This window comes from Hemitrygon akajei, chromosome 12 (genome assembly GCF_048418815.1).
Source record: "Hemitrygon akajei chromosome 12, sHemAka1.3, whole genome shotgun sequence".
Classification (NCBI taxonomy): Eukaryota; Metazoa; Chordata; class Chondrichthyes; order Myliobatiformes; family Dasyatidae; genus Hemitrygon; species Hemitrygon akajei.
Genome location: NC_133135.1, coordinates 6,698,525 through 6,715,314, shown reverse-complemented (window position 1 = coordinate 6,715,314; position 16,790 = coordinate 6,698,525). Strand labels below are relative to the sequence as shown.

Sequence of the window (16,790 nt, the reverse complement as noted above, 5' to 3'; positions counted from 1 at the left end):
AATTTTCAAAATTCCAAACCATTTAAACTTCATCATGGAACTAGACAATGCTGTCCATTGCACTTTGCTCTAGCTTTAGAACCTTTTGCCATTACTTTTTGAGAATCTAATGATATCTGTGGTATTTTAAGAAGAGGTATTACTCACAAAATCTTGCTTTACGCAGATGACATATTGCTGTTTATCTCTAATGTTCAGGCCTCGTTACCTTGCATACTTTCTTTACTCTTCCATTTTAGCCAGTTTTCAGGATATAAATTGAACCTACATAAGAGTTATTTCCTTTAAATAATTTGGTATTAATTAATACTAATCTCCCTTTTAAAGTTGTAAGAAATCAATTTACTTATTTGGGTGTAACAGTTACTAAGAATTACAAACACCTGTTTAAAGAAAACTTTCTTACTTTATTGAATCATGTAAAAAGGATATCATTAAATTGGTCACTTCTTTCAATACCGCTGATTGGACGAATTAATTCTATTAAAATGAATATTCTACCAAAATTTATATATCTTTTTCAGGCTTTACCCGTTTTTATTCCTAAATCCTTTTCTGACTCTTGATTTTATTTTATCCTTGTATATATGGAAAAATAAACATCCTCATTTAAATAAAGTTCATCTTCAAAAATCTAAAAAGTCTGGAGGTTTAGCCTTACCTAATTTTAGGTTTTATTACTGGGCAGTTAATATACGATATCTTATGTTTTGGCTATATTATATTAATCGTGTAGATTGTCTGGTATGGGTCTCTTTAGAAAGCTAACCCTGTTAATAAATTTTCTATTATTTCTCTTCTTGGATCCTCACTTCCTTTATCTGTAAGTAAACTAACTGATAATTTAATAGTTAAACATACTCTGAGAATCTGGATACAATTTAGAAAACACTTTGGTTTATTGAGGTTTTCCCTTTCAAGCCCCATTTATTCTAATTTTTTTAAAACCCTCTATGATTGATTTAGTTTTTAAGGAATGGGACAGATTGGGTATTAAATGTTTTTGGGATCTGTTTGTTGGAGGAAACCTTTGTTCATTTGAGCAATTGTTGCCTAAATATAGTTTACCTGAAACTCACTTTTTTATATATTTACAAATTAGAGACTTTTTAAGATCTCAATTATGTACATTCCCTATAAGCTCAGATAAGAACTTACTGGACATAATTTTTAGTTTGACACCTTTTCATAATAGTTCAATATCTAAGATTTATAACCATATAACAATCACAGCACGGAAACAGGCCATTCCGGCCCTCCTAGTCCGTGCCGAACTCTTAATCTCACCTAGTCCCACCTACCCGCACTCAGCCCATAACCCTCCACTCCTTTCCTATCCATATACCTATCCAATTTTACCTTAAATGACACAACTGAACTGGCCTCTACTACTTCTACAGGAAGCTCATTCCACACAGCTATCACTCTCTGAGTAAAGAAATACCCCCTCGTGTTTCCCTTAAACTTTTGCCCCCTAACTCTCAAATCATGTCCTCTCGTTTGAATCTCCCCTACTCTCAATGGAAACAGCCTATTCACGTCAACTCTATCTATCCCTCTCAACATTTTAAATACCTCGATCAAATCCCCCCTCAACCTTCTACGCTCCAATGAATAGAGACCTAACTTGTTCAACCTTTCTCTGTAACTTAAGTGCTGAAACCCAGGTAACATCCTAGTAAATCGTCTCTGCACTCTCTCTAATTTATTGATATCTTTCCTATAATTCGGTGACCAGAACTGTACACAATATTCCAAATTTGGCCTTACCAATGCCTTGTACAATTTTAACATTACATCCCAACTTCTGTACTCAATGCTCTGATTTATAAAGGCCAGCGTTCCAAAAGCCTTCTTCACCACCCTATCTACATGAGACTCCACCTTCAGGGAACTATGCACTGTTATTCCTAGATCTCTCTGTTCCACTGCATTCCTCAATGCCCTACCATTTACCCTGTATGTTCTATTTGGATTATTCCTGCCAAAATGTAGAACCTCACACTTCTCAGCATTAAACTCCATCTGCCAACATTCAGCCCATTCTTCTAACCGGCATAAATCTCCCTGCAAGCTTTGAAAACCCACCTCATTATCCACAACACCTCCTACCTTAGTATCATCAGCATACTTACTAATCCAATTTACCACCCCATCATCCAGATCATTTATGTATATTACAAACAACATTGGGCCCAAAACAGATCCCTGAGGCACCCCGCTAGTCACCGGCCTCCATCCCGATAAACAATTATCCACCACTACTCTCTGGCATCTCCCATCTAGCCACTGTTGAATCCATTTTATTACTCCAGCATTAATACCTAACGACTGAACCTTCTTAACTAACCTTCCATGTGGAACTTTGTCAAAGGCCTTGCTGAAGTCCATATAGACTACATCCACTGCCTTACCCTCGTCAACATTCCTCGTAACTACTTCAAAAAATTCAATAAGGTTTGTCAAACATGACCTTCCATGCACAAATCCATGCTGGCTACTCCTAATCAGATCCTGTCTATCCAGATAATTATAAATACTATCTCTAAGATAGTAGAGATGTATGGTATGTTACTGGAGATGAGGAGTGTTCCTTTAGACAAAATTAAGAATCTCTGGGAACACGATTTACAGACATCGATATCTGAGGAAACTTGGAATGAAATTTTAAAACTGGTTAATACTTCATCGCTATGTGCTCGTCATTCCCTCATACAATTTAAGGTGGTACATAGAGCTAATATGACTAAGGATAAGCTATCTCGTTTTTATTCAGATATATCTCCCTACTGTGACAGATGTAATAATGGAGAAGCTTCATTAATTCATATGTTTTGGACTTGTCTGAATCTTGAAAAATATTGGAAGGAAGCTTTTCAAACTTTTCCCTTACTTTTTAAAGCCAATTTTAAGCCTAAACCACTGACGGCCCTTTTTGGTATTGTTGCAGGACAAGATATTAAGCTGAAGGCATCTGATTTACATAGTTTGGCCTTTAGCTCTCTTATAGCCTGGAGGATGCTTTTGTTTAAATGGAAAGATGTTTTTCCTCCTACTCATGCTCAATGGTTATGTGACGTTGTCATGTTTAGATTTAGAGAAGATTTGTTGTTCAATTTCTGAATCTTGTCAAGACTTTCAAACTTTGTGGGGACCTTTTCTGAATTATTTTCAAAACCTTCAATTCGTTGTTTAAACTCAAATGTTGGCTATTATTAAGTTTTATTATATAAGAAGGTATTTACCTTCTTTTCTCCTTATTGAACAGCTTTGGTCTTGGTAGGTGTGAGATTTTTTTTCTTTTATAATAAATTATTATAGTTTAATATAACTATTGATTAACTTATATGAATACGGGGTAATGTAATTGTTATTATGATCAGATTTAAAGTAACTGGTGTTTTTTAAATCTTCTCTGACCTTTTATATACACTTTCTTGTACTCTGTATTTTTCTATGTAGAAACTGATAAAAATATTGGAAAAGAAAAGATTAGGGTTTAAGGACAGAAATGTAGGATGTTAGAGGTCTGATTAGGGTTTAGGGACAGGGATGTGGGGAGTTAGAGGTCAGATTAGGGTTTAGGGACAGGGATGTGGGGAGTTAGAGGTCAGATTAGGGTTTAGGAACAGGGGTGTGGGGAGTTAGAGGTCAGGTTGGGTTTAGGGACAGGGAGGTGGGGAGTTAGAGGTCAGATTAGGGTTTAGGGACAGGGATGTGGGGAGTTAGAGGTCAGATTAGGGTTTAGGGACAGGGATGTGGGAAATTTGTCAGATTAGGGTTTAGGGACAGGGATGTGGGGAGTTAGAGATCAGATTAGTGTTTGGGGACAGGGATGTGGTGGAGTTAGAGATCAGATTAGTGTTTGGGGACAGGGATGTGGGGAGTTAAAGGTCAGATTAGAGGTTAAGGACAGGGATGTGGAGGAGTTAGAGGTCAAATTAGTGTTTAGAGACAGGGACATGGGGAGTTAGAAGTGAGATCTCTGCTTTCCGCTCTGCATTCGAAGAGCAGCAAAGTGGACATTGGTATGAAGGAGATCTGTTGTTGTTGGTCTGTCCTAGGTTGTTGCAGATCAATGAGAGCAGGAGGTATGAAGAGGTGCAAGTCTGGGTCGGTCAACGCACTCGTAGCTGGAGCTGTGGGGCTCCATCATCGTCTCATCTGGGTAGTTCTGGTCACCTACCTACAGTCAGGACACACCTCTCCCTCAATATCTAAAAACCAAAAGAGCTGATTGGGGATTACAGGAGGAACTGGGAAAGGCTCAGCCCAATCAACAACAATGGGTCTGTAGTTGGGAGGGTGAGTAGTTTCAAGTTCCTTGGTATACACATGACCAAAAACCTCAACTGGACTGTACACACTGGCTGTGTAGCAAAAAAAACACAACAGCATCTCTTCCACCTCAGGTGACTGAAGAAGTTCAGCATGAACCCCCAAATCCTCAAGACCTTCTACAGGGGAACCTTTGAGAGCATCCTGACTGGCTGTATCACCGCCTTGTATGGGATCTGCACCAACCTTGATCGCAGGGCACTACAGAGAGTGGTACGGACAGCCCAGTGCATCTTTGGATGTGAACATCCCTCCACTGAGGACATTTATATCAGCTGGTGCAGAAAGAAGGCCTGGAAGATCATCAGGGACACCAGTCACCCCAACCATAAATGTCTGGGAAATGGTACCACAGCATTAAAGCCAGGACCAACAGGCTACGGGACAGCTTCTTTCTACAAGCCATAAGACTTTTAAATTCACACGTCTGTACATTGCAATGGAGTCATAACACAAAGAGTTTTACTCCCTCATGTTGTGGGATGGATATAAGATTTAAATAAATTCTAATTCTGGAAATGAAGAGTGTAGAGAAAATCTACAAAGATGTTGCTGGAACTTGAGGACCTGAGTTATAGGGAAATGTGGAATACATTAGGACTTAATTCCCTGGAAAATAAAACCTAGAAGAATGAGGGGAGATTTGATAGAGTATACAAAATAATGAGGGGTATAGATAGGGTAAATGCAAGCAGGCCTTTTCCACCGAGGTTCGGTGGCACTATAATTGGAAGTCATGGGTTAAGGGTGAAAGGTGAAATGTTTAAAGGGGATATGAGGGGGAATTACTTCACTCAGAGGGTGATGCAAGTGTAGAAAGCTGCCATCAAAATGCAGTTTTGATCTGGGTGCAGGTCAATGGGACTAGGCAGAATAATAGTCTGGCATGGATGAGATGATCTGTGCTGTAGTCCTCTATGATTCTGTGAAACTATGCCTCAAAGCTGCCATGTACATTGCTTGGGTTGTTTAGAAAGTGTGTGATGTGTTGGGCTTCATCAGTCGGGGAGACTTGGAATATTGTGTTCTGTTCTGGTCACCCCTTTATCGGATGGATGTGGAAGGGTTAGGGTGATTGTTAGGATTAGGACTATAGGAAGTATGTGGAAGCTTGAGAGAGGGTGTTGAGCAGATTTGCCAGGATGCTGCCTGGATTGGAGAGCTTGTCCTACGTGGACAGGTTGAGTGTGCCAGGGCTTTTCTCTTTGGAGAGAAGTAGGATGAGAGGCGACTTGATAGAGGCGTACAAGAGGGTAAGAAGCATAGAATGAGTGGGCAGCTAGAGGCATTCTTCCCAGGGTGGAAATGGCTAATATGAGATGGCATAATGTTAAGGTGTTTGGGGTAAGTATAGGGGAGATATCAGAAGTTAGTATTTTACACAGAGTAATGGATGTGTGGAACTTGCTGTCAGAGTTGTGGTTGAGACAGATACATTAGGGACATTTAGCTAGGTACATGGATGATAGAAAAGTGGAGGCTATGTGGGAGGGAAGGTTAGATTGATCTTGGAGTAGGTTAAAAGGTCAGCAGAACATAGTTGGCCAAGATACTAGTACTGTGCTGTAATGTTCTTATAGAGGTGTATAAAATCATGGGGGACAAAAAAGAGGTGAATGGTCACAGATTTTTCAGGTGTAGGGGATTCTAAAATTAGAGAGCGTAGCTTTAACATGAAGAGGAAGGTTTAAAGGGGACCAGCAGGACACATTTTTCACACAGGGGGTTTTGAGTATATGGATTGAATTGCCAGAAGAGGTAGTAGAGGCTGGTACAATTCCAAAGCTTATCAGGGGTACACAGATAGGAACTGTGCAGGGACTCCCAGCCTGGGGTCCACAGACACCTTGGTTAACGGTAGGGGTCCATGGCATTAAAAAAAAAGGTTTGGAACCCCTGACTTAGAGGGATGTGGGTCAAAAACTTTAACAGCACAGTGCACGATGTTGTACTGACCTTTGAACCTATTCTAATCCTTTTCTCTTACGTGGCCCTCTATTTTTTGTTCATCCACGTACCTATCCAAGAGTCTCTTAAGTGTCCCTAATGTATCTGCCTCCACCACACCTGGAGCACGTTCCAATCACTCACCATTCTCTGTGTAAAAAAACTTACTTTGACAGCCCTCCTTTACTTTACTCCAAGTAAAGTTAGCTCATGAGGTCAGCATGGCAGAGGTGGGCTGAATGGCCTGTTTCTAAGCGGTATCACTCTATGACTCTGAAGTATGCACAATGAGTTGAACGTAGATAGCAGGGGTCCACACCCAAAGCTCTGATTTGATAAGCTTCCCAACCTCACATAGACCCTTACTATCAGCGTACACATCACTCACCTCCTTGTCCTTCTTCACCTGTTCATTTCGGATTACGGGTTGGCACAGAGCCAGGTTCATGCAGTGACATTTGGTTTGTTGTTTCCCAGAAACGCTGAGGACCCATATTGCGAGCAGAGCTAGTCCCACAGCTGAACCGCAGAGCATCCCGTCTGCCTGTGCTCTGCCCTGGCTGATCGATTTCATTTCCTAACCACTTCCCCAGCTGTAACAGTCAATCATTGACACAAGTTTCAAACTAACCCCGGTAATGAACAACATGTTTCTGGTAAAGGTACCGTACAGTCGCTTTGACCCATGATGTGGTTGCCAAACTTTTCACCTGCTCTAAGAGCAATCTCAAACACAAGGGATTCTGCAGATGCTGGAGATCCAGAGCAACACACACAAAATACTGGAGGATTCAGCAGGTCAGGCAGTATCTATGGGAAAGCGTAAACAGTCTACATTTTGGGCCAAGACATTTCTTCAGGACTGGAAAGGAAGGGGAGAAGTCAGAGTGAATCAAAGAGCTATCTACAGTATGCTTTCCTCCCACATAGCCCTCTATTTTTTCTATCATCCATGGCTATCTAAGAATTTCTAAAATATCCCTAATGTATCAGCCTCTACCATCCCCCACCAGCAGAATGTTCCACTCAGCCACCACTCTCTTCATTAACAAAAAATTACCTCTGACATCCTCTCCAGTACTTTCCTCTAATCAGCTTAAAATTATCCTTCCTTGTATTAGCCATTTTTGTTCTGGGAAAAAGTCTCTGGCTGCCTACTTGATCTATACCTCTTATCATCTTGTCTTCTCTCTTCTCTTCGGCTGTCATCAATTTTGATGTTGACTGTGCTGAGAGTTTAGCCTCTGCAGGCACGTTTATGGGCCACAAGATCAGCATTAGATCGGCACTGTCTCCCACATCGGTCGCATTTGTGATTTGACTGGTCTAGCATAGTGGTCAGAAGCTGCGCTACAAAGATGTCCTCAAGCTCCATATGAAGAACACTGACATGAATGTCAACACCTGGGAGAAAGATGCTTTGGACAGAAGAAGTTGGCACTGCATTATCAGGAAGTCAATCCCAGCTATCGAGGAGAAAAGGCAGAAGAAATATGAAGCAGGTCATGAACGCAGAGATTCGGTGCTATCATCTTGTACAACTCTATCAAATTGCTTCATATCCTCCTTTGGAGCGAAGAGCAAAAACATTAGCTTGCTCAACCTATCCTCACGAGACATTCTCTCCGATCCAGGCAGCCTCCTGGTAAATCTTTTCTGTACTCTCTCTGAAACTTCCACATCCTTTCTATAATGAGGTGACCAGAGTGTTTTGCTCTAGAAACCTTTCCCGACAGCAGCAGATAAGCAACAGATTTGTGGTCTCACCATCTCTTGGTGTACATGCATTAAATTCTAAACACACAAGATTCTGCAGATGCTGGAAGTCCACGAGTCTCAGCCTGAAATGCCAGGTGTTTATTCATGCATGATGTTCTCCCTTTCCAACACTTTCCAGTGCCAAAGTGGGTGAACAACCAGTAAAGAACCAAGTCAGACGAATGCCAACAGAACTGACTTGGGCAGAACATGATCATCCAGAGATAGAACACTAAGATTGCTGATCTTTGCTTCTGGGAACATTGATGATGTATCAAAGTAAAACATTGTCTTTGGTCCAAATGAGGTTGGAAAGTGGCCCACACAATTCTGTGCTTCTCGAGTTCAATTCCCCCGTTTTAGAGTCAAGTATTATCGAACACTACAGCAGAGTAGCAGGCACTTTAGCCCATATGTTCCATTTCACACTATTAATTTGCCTCGTCCCATTGGCCCACAGCAGGACCATAGCCCCCCCCCCACCCATACCCCTCCCATCCATGTATCTATACAAGTTTCTCTTAAATGTTGTAATCCAGCCCATATCCACCACTTGCACCAGCAGCTCATTTCACCTCCGAGGGAAGAAGTTCCCCCTTACGTTCCCCTTAAACATTTCACCTTTCACACTTAACCCATGACCTCTAATTCTAGTATCACCCAACCACAGTGGAAAAAGCCTGCTTGCATTTACCCTGTCTATACCTTTCATAAGTTTGTATACCTCTATCAAATCTCCCCTCATTTTCCTACACTCCAGGGAATAAAGTCCTAACCTACTCAACCTTTCCCTCTAACTCAAGTCCTCCAGTTTCGGCAAAATCTTCATAACTTTTCTCTGTACTCTTTCAGTCTTATTGAAATCTTTCCTGTAGGTAGGTGACCAAAACTACACACAATGTTCCAAATTAGGCCTCAGCCACGTCTTGTTTATTGAGATACAGCATGGAATAGGTCCCTCCGGCTCTTTGAGCCGTCCCACCCATTAACCACTGATTTAACCCTAACTTAATCACTGGACAACGAGCAATTAATCTACTATCTGGTATGTCTTTGGACTGTGGAAGGAAACCGGAGCACCTGGAGGAAACCCATGCAGTCTGAGGGAGAATGTACAAACTCCTTACAGCAGTGGGGGGTAATGAGCCTGGGTCGCTAGTACTGTACAGTACTGTACTGTGCCACCCATATCTCACACAAGACATGTTTCTGTAATAGTTACTGACATCACTAGGGTTACCTGAGGCTTGGACAACCCATTCTAAAGATTTACCACTATTACTGTGAATTTTTTGGGTCTTGATTCACTCCTCTCCAACAACGTCACAAGTTATTGCATGGGCCGTTAATGAGTTGGGTGTTTGTAGCCTGTACAGCACAGGAACAGGCCCTTCAGCCCACAATCTCTCTGTCCACCACAATACCAATCCAAACCAATCTTGTAGAAATCTCTCCATTCCCTGCATGAACCAACGCCACGGCAGAGTAACGGTTAATGTGACACTATTACAGCTCGGGGCTCATTTCTGCTGTGTTCCTTCCTGTGTACTGTGGGTTTCCTCCCGATGCTCCAGTGTCCTCCCACACTCCAAAGACATACCAGTTAGTAGATTAATCAGTCATTGTAAATTGTCCTGTGATTAGTCTAGGGTTAATTCGGTGGGTTACTGGGCAGCACAGCTTGAAGGGCCAGAAGGGCCTTTTACACACTGTATCTTTAAATTAAAGACAACACAACCTCTTATTGCACTACTTATATATTTCTGATTGTAACTTATAGTAATTAGCTGCCTCAAAACAACAAATTTCACACTCCCCTCTTGTGCACCTCCTCCATCTCTTTCCCCATGGTCTGGTCTCCTCTCCTATCAGATTCCCTCTTCACCCCTTTACCCTTCCCACCTATCACCTCCCAGCTTCTTTCCTCATACCCACTCCTCACCCACCCACCTTCTCCCTCACCTGGCTTCACCTGCCAGCCTGTACTCCTCCCCCTCTCCCCACCTGAGCATAGAAGGGAGAGTTGATAGGGGTATACACAATTATGAGGGGTATAGATAGAGTACATGCAAGCAGGCTTTTACACTGAGGTTGGGTGAGGTCATGGGTCAAGGGTGAAAGGTGAAATGTTTAAGGGGAGTATGAGGGAGAACTTCACTCAGAGGGTAGTGGTATGAAGGATCTTGGTCAGAAATCTTGACTGTTTATTCCTTTTTGTAGACGTCACTCTAGGCTTCCAGCAATTGCAGAATCTCTAGTGTTTATTAAGTTCCACTTGGTCAATTATTTTCTTTTTACTAGACTGTGTTGTTCCCAAAGCTGCCTCTCTGTCTGTGTAAACATCTCCTTGTCGGCTGGTTTACAAGAATCTGTATACATTCACAATTTCAACTTTAATGGTTCCATCATCTTTAATTGTGGGCTCATTTGCCAGCAGTTCTGTCAACTGTGTCAAGAATCAGAAGTCAGGTTTATTATCACTGACTTAGATGATATGAAGTTTGTTGTTTTGCATCAGCACTGTGGCTCAAAGACGAAGTTACCATATGTTACAAAGGTAATTAAAAAGTGCACAATAAAAGGAATTATGAGGTAGTTAGACATCACCGGCACCAGCCTACCCACCATCAGGGGCATACAGTCTATACAGAACAGTGCCAGAAAAAGGCCAGTAACATTGTAAAGGATCCCACCCACCCTGCTCATGGACTGTGTGTCCCACTCCCATCAGGGAGGAGGCTATGTAGCATCCACATCAGGACCACCAGACTCAAAATCAGTTACTTTCTCCGAGCAGTGAGGCTGATCAACACTTCCGCCCACTAACCTCCCCCCCCCACACCCCCAACCACCACTACTTCATCATTTCCTGTCAGTCACCTTATGTACAGACACTCCTGTGCCTAGTGTCACTTTACGGACATACAATCAATCTATGTATATAAGCTATCTTATGTATTTATATTATGTTTTTTACCTTATCGTGATTTTTTTTCTGCATCACATCTGGAGTAACAAATATTTTGTTCTCCTCTACATTTGTGTCCTGTAAATGACATAAAACAATCTTGAATCCATACAGATTTTGTTACACAGTGAATTGAGGTAGAACAATGCAGAATAAAATAACAGCCATGAGAACGTGTAGTGCTGACAGACACTAAAGTGTAAGATTATAACAAGGTAGACTCTGAGGTCAAGAGTCCATCTTATACTAGAGAACTTGTCATTTTAAAAAATATATTAATTTACGGGATGTGGACATCGCCAGCTAAGCCAGCACTTATTGCCCATCCCTCGCTGCCCTTGAGAAGGTGGTGATGAGCTGCCTTCTTGAACCACTGCAGTCACTGAGGTGTAGGTACACCCACAGTGCTGTTAGGGAGGGAATTCCATGATTTTGACTCAGCGGCAATGAAGGAACAGCAATATGTTTTCAAGTCAAGATGGTGAGTGACTTGGAGGGGGACTTACAGTGGTGGTGTTCCCAGGTATCTGCTGTTCTTGTCCTTCTAGAAGGTAGTAGTCATTGGTCTGGAAGGCTCTGCCTTGTACACACTGCTGCAACTGTTCATCGATGGTGGAGGAATGGATGCTCGTGGAAGGGGTACCAAACAAGTGGGCTGCCTTGTACTGGATGGTGTTAAGCTTCTTGAGTGTTGATGGAGCTGCACTCATCCAGGCGAGTGGCGAGTATTCCATTACACTCCTGCCTTGAGCCTTGTAGATGCTGGACAGGCTTTGGGGAGTCAGGAGGTGAGTGTCACACGGCGCAGGATTCCTAGCCTTTGACCTGCTCTGGTAGCCACGCTGTTTATATGGCTAGACCAGTTCAGTTTCCTGTCAATGGTAAGCCCCCAAGGTGTTGATAATAGGGGATTCAGTGATGATGATGCCCCTGAATGTCAAGGGACAATGGTTAGAGCCTTTCTTGTTGGAGAGGTCATTGCCTGGCACTGCGTGGCTCAAATGTCACTTGCCACTTGTTAGCCCGGGCCTAGATATTGTCCAGGTCCTCCTGTTTTGGGTATGAACTGCTTCACTATCTGAGGAGTCATGAATGGTGTAGAACACTGTGCAATCATCTGCGAACATCCCCACTTCTAACTTTATGACAGAAGGAAGCTCATTGATGAAGCAGCTGAAGATGGCTGGTCCTAGGACACTTCCCTGAGGAACTCCTGCAATGAAGTCCTGAGGATGAGATGATTGACCTCCAACTACCACAACCATCTTCCTTTGAATCAGGTATGATTCCAAACAACAGAGTCCCATAGCAGTGGGGTAGAAGCTGTCCTTGAGCCTGGTGATACGTGCTTTCAGATTTATGTATCTTCTGCCTGATGGGAGAGGGGTGAAGAGAATGCCCAGGGTGGGTGGGGTCTTTGATTGTGCTGGCTGCTACACTGAGGCAGTGAGAAGTGTACACCGAGTCCATGGAGGGGGTACTGGTTTCTCTGATGTGCAGAGCTGTGTCCACAACTGTGGAATGCTCTGCTAGGTGTGATGCTGAGGCAGATACATTTGGGGTATTCAAGAACCTCCTGGCAACACGCACAAAACTCAGCAAGTCAGGTAATTTCTTACCACTTGTCCTTCACCCTTGCCCCTTTTCCTTGCCATTATTGCCCTCCAGCCCCCATCCCCTTTACATCACAGAAAGAGTCCAGCCGCAGAACGCTTACTGCCTCTTCCCTCACAATGAGTGGTGATTAATAAGCTGCCCACTTAATGTCATTCAGAGAGCAGCAATTTAACCAGCGTTTTATCCATGCGGTGATTACAGATGGGCACAAATCATCATCTCATTGCTCGAGAGGCCTGAAGGTCACAGAGGACAGGGCTGCGGCCGCCTCAGACTCACGGGAGCCAGGATCAGAGAAAACCGCTCCGTAACCCTAGCAACAACAGCAAAACAATTCCTCCACAAGCTGGCACCACAGAAACCGGCTGAGTGGAGATTTCCACAGAAATCTAAACACAAGGGATTCTGCAGGTGTTGGAAACCCGGAGTAACACACACAAAATGCTGAAGGACCCCAGCGGGTCAAGTAGCATCTACACAGGGAATAAATAGTCAACATTTTGGGCCGAGACCCTTCGTCAGGATGAGATACATAGGTGACAATTTCCACCGATGCCGTTTGACTTGCTAAGGTCCTCCAGCATTTTGTGTGGTGTTACTCTAAAGGAAAAGAGTGGTGTTTCCATAACATCTTTCACTTCCCTTTCAAAACAACCCAGATTTTGGTAGCCAGTTCTGAAGCTGTGTTAGAGGTAGACTCAACCAGCTAGGTCACGGGCACAAATCTCCCCACCTTCGAGGACATCTTTAACAGATGATACCTCAGGAAAGTGGCATCCACCATTAAGGACCCTCGCCATCCAGCACATGCCCTCTTCTCATTACTACCATCAGGGAGGAGGTACAGGGTCCTAACAGTGCAGAGCAAATTTTAGGAAAGTTTCTTCCCCTCCACCATCAGATTACTGAGCAGTCTATGAACCCATGAACGCTGGCTCACATCTGCACTACCTGCAGCCTTCGTTTATTTATAGTCCACTCAGTGGCCTCTTTATCAGGTGCTCCTGTACACCTCATTAATGCAAATAAGACATAGGAGCAGAATTAGGCCACTTGGCCCATTGAGTCCTCTCCGCCATTTAATCATGGCTGATCCTTTTATTTTCCTCTCCTCAACCCCATTTCCCGGCTTAATATGCCGAGACCTGATGAAGGCCTGCTAAGTCCCGATGGAAGGTCTCAGCCCGAAACGTTGGCTGTTTATTCTTCTCCATAGATGCTGCCTGACCTGCAGAGCCCCTCCGACATTGTGTGTGTTGACCCTCAATGCTTTGTGTTTCTGGAACATCAAACAGCACAGCACAAGATCACGCCCCTCAGCCCACAGCGTTGCTTCCCTCCAAACAGATCAGGTGATCACTGAATCTAAATTTTATTTCTACATTAGCTGACTCAACCAAGAAACTTATACTGAAATTGCATTAAGCCATTCATTAATTTAAATAGATGATGACAATTGATCTTTTGTGAAAGCTCTCTATAATTACGAATTCCAGGAAATATTCTAGAAATATTTTATAGTGGAGTAGCTCCCTTCAAAATAGGTAAAGACAAGCAATTTCTTCAAACTAATCCATCAGTCCCAAAGGTACAAACTGGCAGGGTTGTAAATGAGGATGTACTAAAAAGTCCATCCTTTGTGCTATCATTTCACGGTATAAACCTTGAGGCAGAAACAAGAGCAAATATACCTCAGAACGATTTTATGTTATTATTAAAGGACTTTAGACTCTTACAAGATGAAAAGATAAATCAATGGATCAAAGGGCACTGGAGCGTGAAGATAGCAGATATTTGTAGTAAACACAAGGTGGTGATTGTGGGAGATTTTAATTTTCCACACATAGATTGGGAAGCTCATTCTGTAAAAGAGCTGGATGGTTTAGAGTTTGTGAAATGTGTGCAGGATAGCTTTTTGCAACAATACATAGAAGTACCGACTAGAGATGGGGCAGTGTTGGATCTCCTGTTAGGGAATGCGATAGGTCAGCTGACAGATGTATGTGTTGGGGAGCACTTCAGGTCCAGTGATCACAATAGCATTAGCTTCAATATAATTATGGAGAAGGACAGGACTGGACCTAGAGTTGAGATTTTTGATTGGAGAAAGGCTAACTTTGAGGAGATGCGCAGGGATTTAGAGAGAGTGGATTGGGTCAAGTTGTTTGATGGGAAGGATGTAATAGAGAAATGGAGGTCATTTAAGGGTGAAATTATGAGGGTACAGAATCTTTATGTTCCTGTTCGGTTGAAAGGAAAGGTTAAAGGTTTGAAAGCGCCATGGTTTTTAAGGGATATTAGAAACTTGGTTCGAAAAAAGAGGGATGTCTACAATAGATATAGGCAGCATGGAGTAAAGGAATTGCTCGAGGAATATAAAGAATGTAAAAGGAAACTTAAGAAAGAGATTAGAAAAGCTAAAAGAAGTTACGAGTTTGGTTTGGCAAATAAGGTGGAAGTAAATCTGAAAGGCTTCTACAGTTATATTATAAGCAAGAGGATAGTGAGGGATAAAATTGGTCCCTTAGAGAATCAGGGTGGTCAGCTATGTGTGGAGCCGAGGGAGATGGGAGAGATTTTGAACGATTTCTTCTCTTCGGTATTCACTAAGGAGAAGGATATTGAATGGTGTAAGGTGTGGGAAACAAGTAAGGAAGTTATGGAACCTATGACAATTAAAGAGGTGGAAGTACTGGCACTTTGAAGAAATTTAAAAGTGGATAAATCTCCGGGTCCTGACAGGATATTCCCCAGGACCTTGAGGGAAGTTTGTGTAGAGATAGCAGGAGCTCTGACGGAGATCTTTCAGATGTCATTAGAAACGGGGATTGTGCCAGAGGATTGGCGTATTGCTCATGTGGTTCCATTGTTTAAAAAGGGTTCTAGAAGTAAGCCTGGCAATTATAGACCTGTCAGTTTGACATCAGTGGTGGGTAAATTAATGGAAAGTATTCTTAGAGATAGTATTTATAATTATATGGATAGACAGGATCTGATTAGGAGTAGCCAGCATGGATTTGTACGTGGAAGGTCATGTTTGACAAACCTTATTGAATTTTTTGAAGAAGTTATGAGGAATGTTGACGAGGGTAAGGCAGTGGATGTAGTCTATATGGACTTCAGCAAGGCCTTTGACAAAGTTCCACATGGAAGGTTAGTTAAGAAGGTTCAGTCGTTAGGTATTAATGCTGGAGTAATAAAATGGATTCAACAGTGGCTAGATGGGAGATGCCAGAGAGTAGTGGTGGATAATTGTTTATCGGGATGGAGGCCGGTGACTAGCGGGGTGCCTCAGGGATCTGTTTTGGGCCCAATGTTGTTTGTAATATACATAAATGATCTGGATGATGGGGTGGTAAATTGGATTAGTAAGTATGCTGATGATACTAAGGTAGGAGGTGTTGTGGATAATGAGGTGGGTTTTCAAAGCTTGCAGGGAGATTTATGCCGGTTAGAAGAATGGGCTGAATGTTGGCAGATGGAGTTTAATGCTGAGAAGTGTGAGGTTCTACATTTTGGCAGGAATAATCCAAATAGAACATACAGGGTAAATGGTAGGGCATTGAGGAATGCAGTGGAACAGAGAGATCTAGGAATAACAGTGCATAGTTCCCTGAAGGTGGAGTCTCATGTAGATAGGGTGGTGAAGAAGGCTTTTGGAACGCTGGCCTTTATAAATCAGAGCATTGAGTACAGAAGTTGGGATGTAATGTTAAAATTGTACAAGGCATTGGTAAGGCCAAATTTGGAATATTGTGTACAGTTCTGGTCACCGAATTATAGGAAAGATATCAATAAATTAGAGAGAGTGCAGAGACGATTTACTAGGATGTTACCTGGGTTTCAGCACTTAAGTTACAGAGAAAGGTTGAACAAGTTAGGTCTCTATTCATTGGAGCGTAGAAGGTTGAGGGGGGATTTGATCGAGGTATTTAAAATGTTGAGAGGGATAGATAGAGTTGACGTGAATAGGCTGTTTCCATTGAGAGTAGGGGAGATTCAAACGAGAGGACATGATTTGAGAGTTAGGGGGCAAAAGTTTAAGGGAAACACGAGGGGTTATTTCTTTACTCAGAGAGTGATAGCTGTGTGGAATGAGCTTCCTGTAGAAGTAGTAGAGGCCAGTTCAGTTGTGTCATTTAAGGTAAAATTGGATAGGTAT

The 16,790-nt window shown here is 42.5% G+C and overlaps 1 protein-coding gene across 1 annotated transcript in view; it reads right to left on the bottom strand.

Annotated features, from left to right (window-relative positions):
- The window catches only part of LOC140737428 (di-N-acetylchitobiase-like), a 35,654-nt gene extending 28,834 nt beyond the window's left edge, over positions 1-6,820 (bottom strand). Inside the window, exon 1 of the mRNA XM_073063915.1 lies at positions 6,674-6,820. Coding sequence (XP_072920016.1) covers positions 6,674-6,820 — 147 coding nt within the window. The remainder of the gene's footprint in view (positions 1-6,673) is intronic.
- Between the last annotated feature and the right edge of the window lie 9,970 nt (positions 6,821-16,790).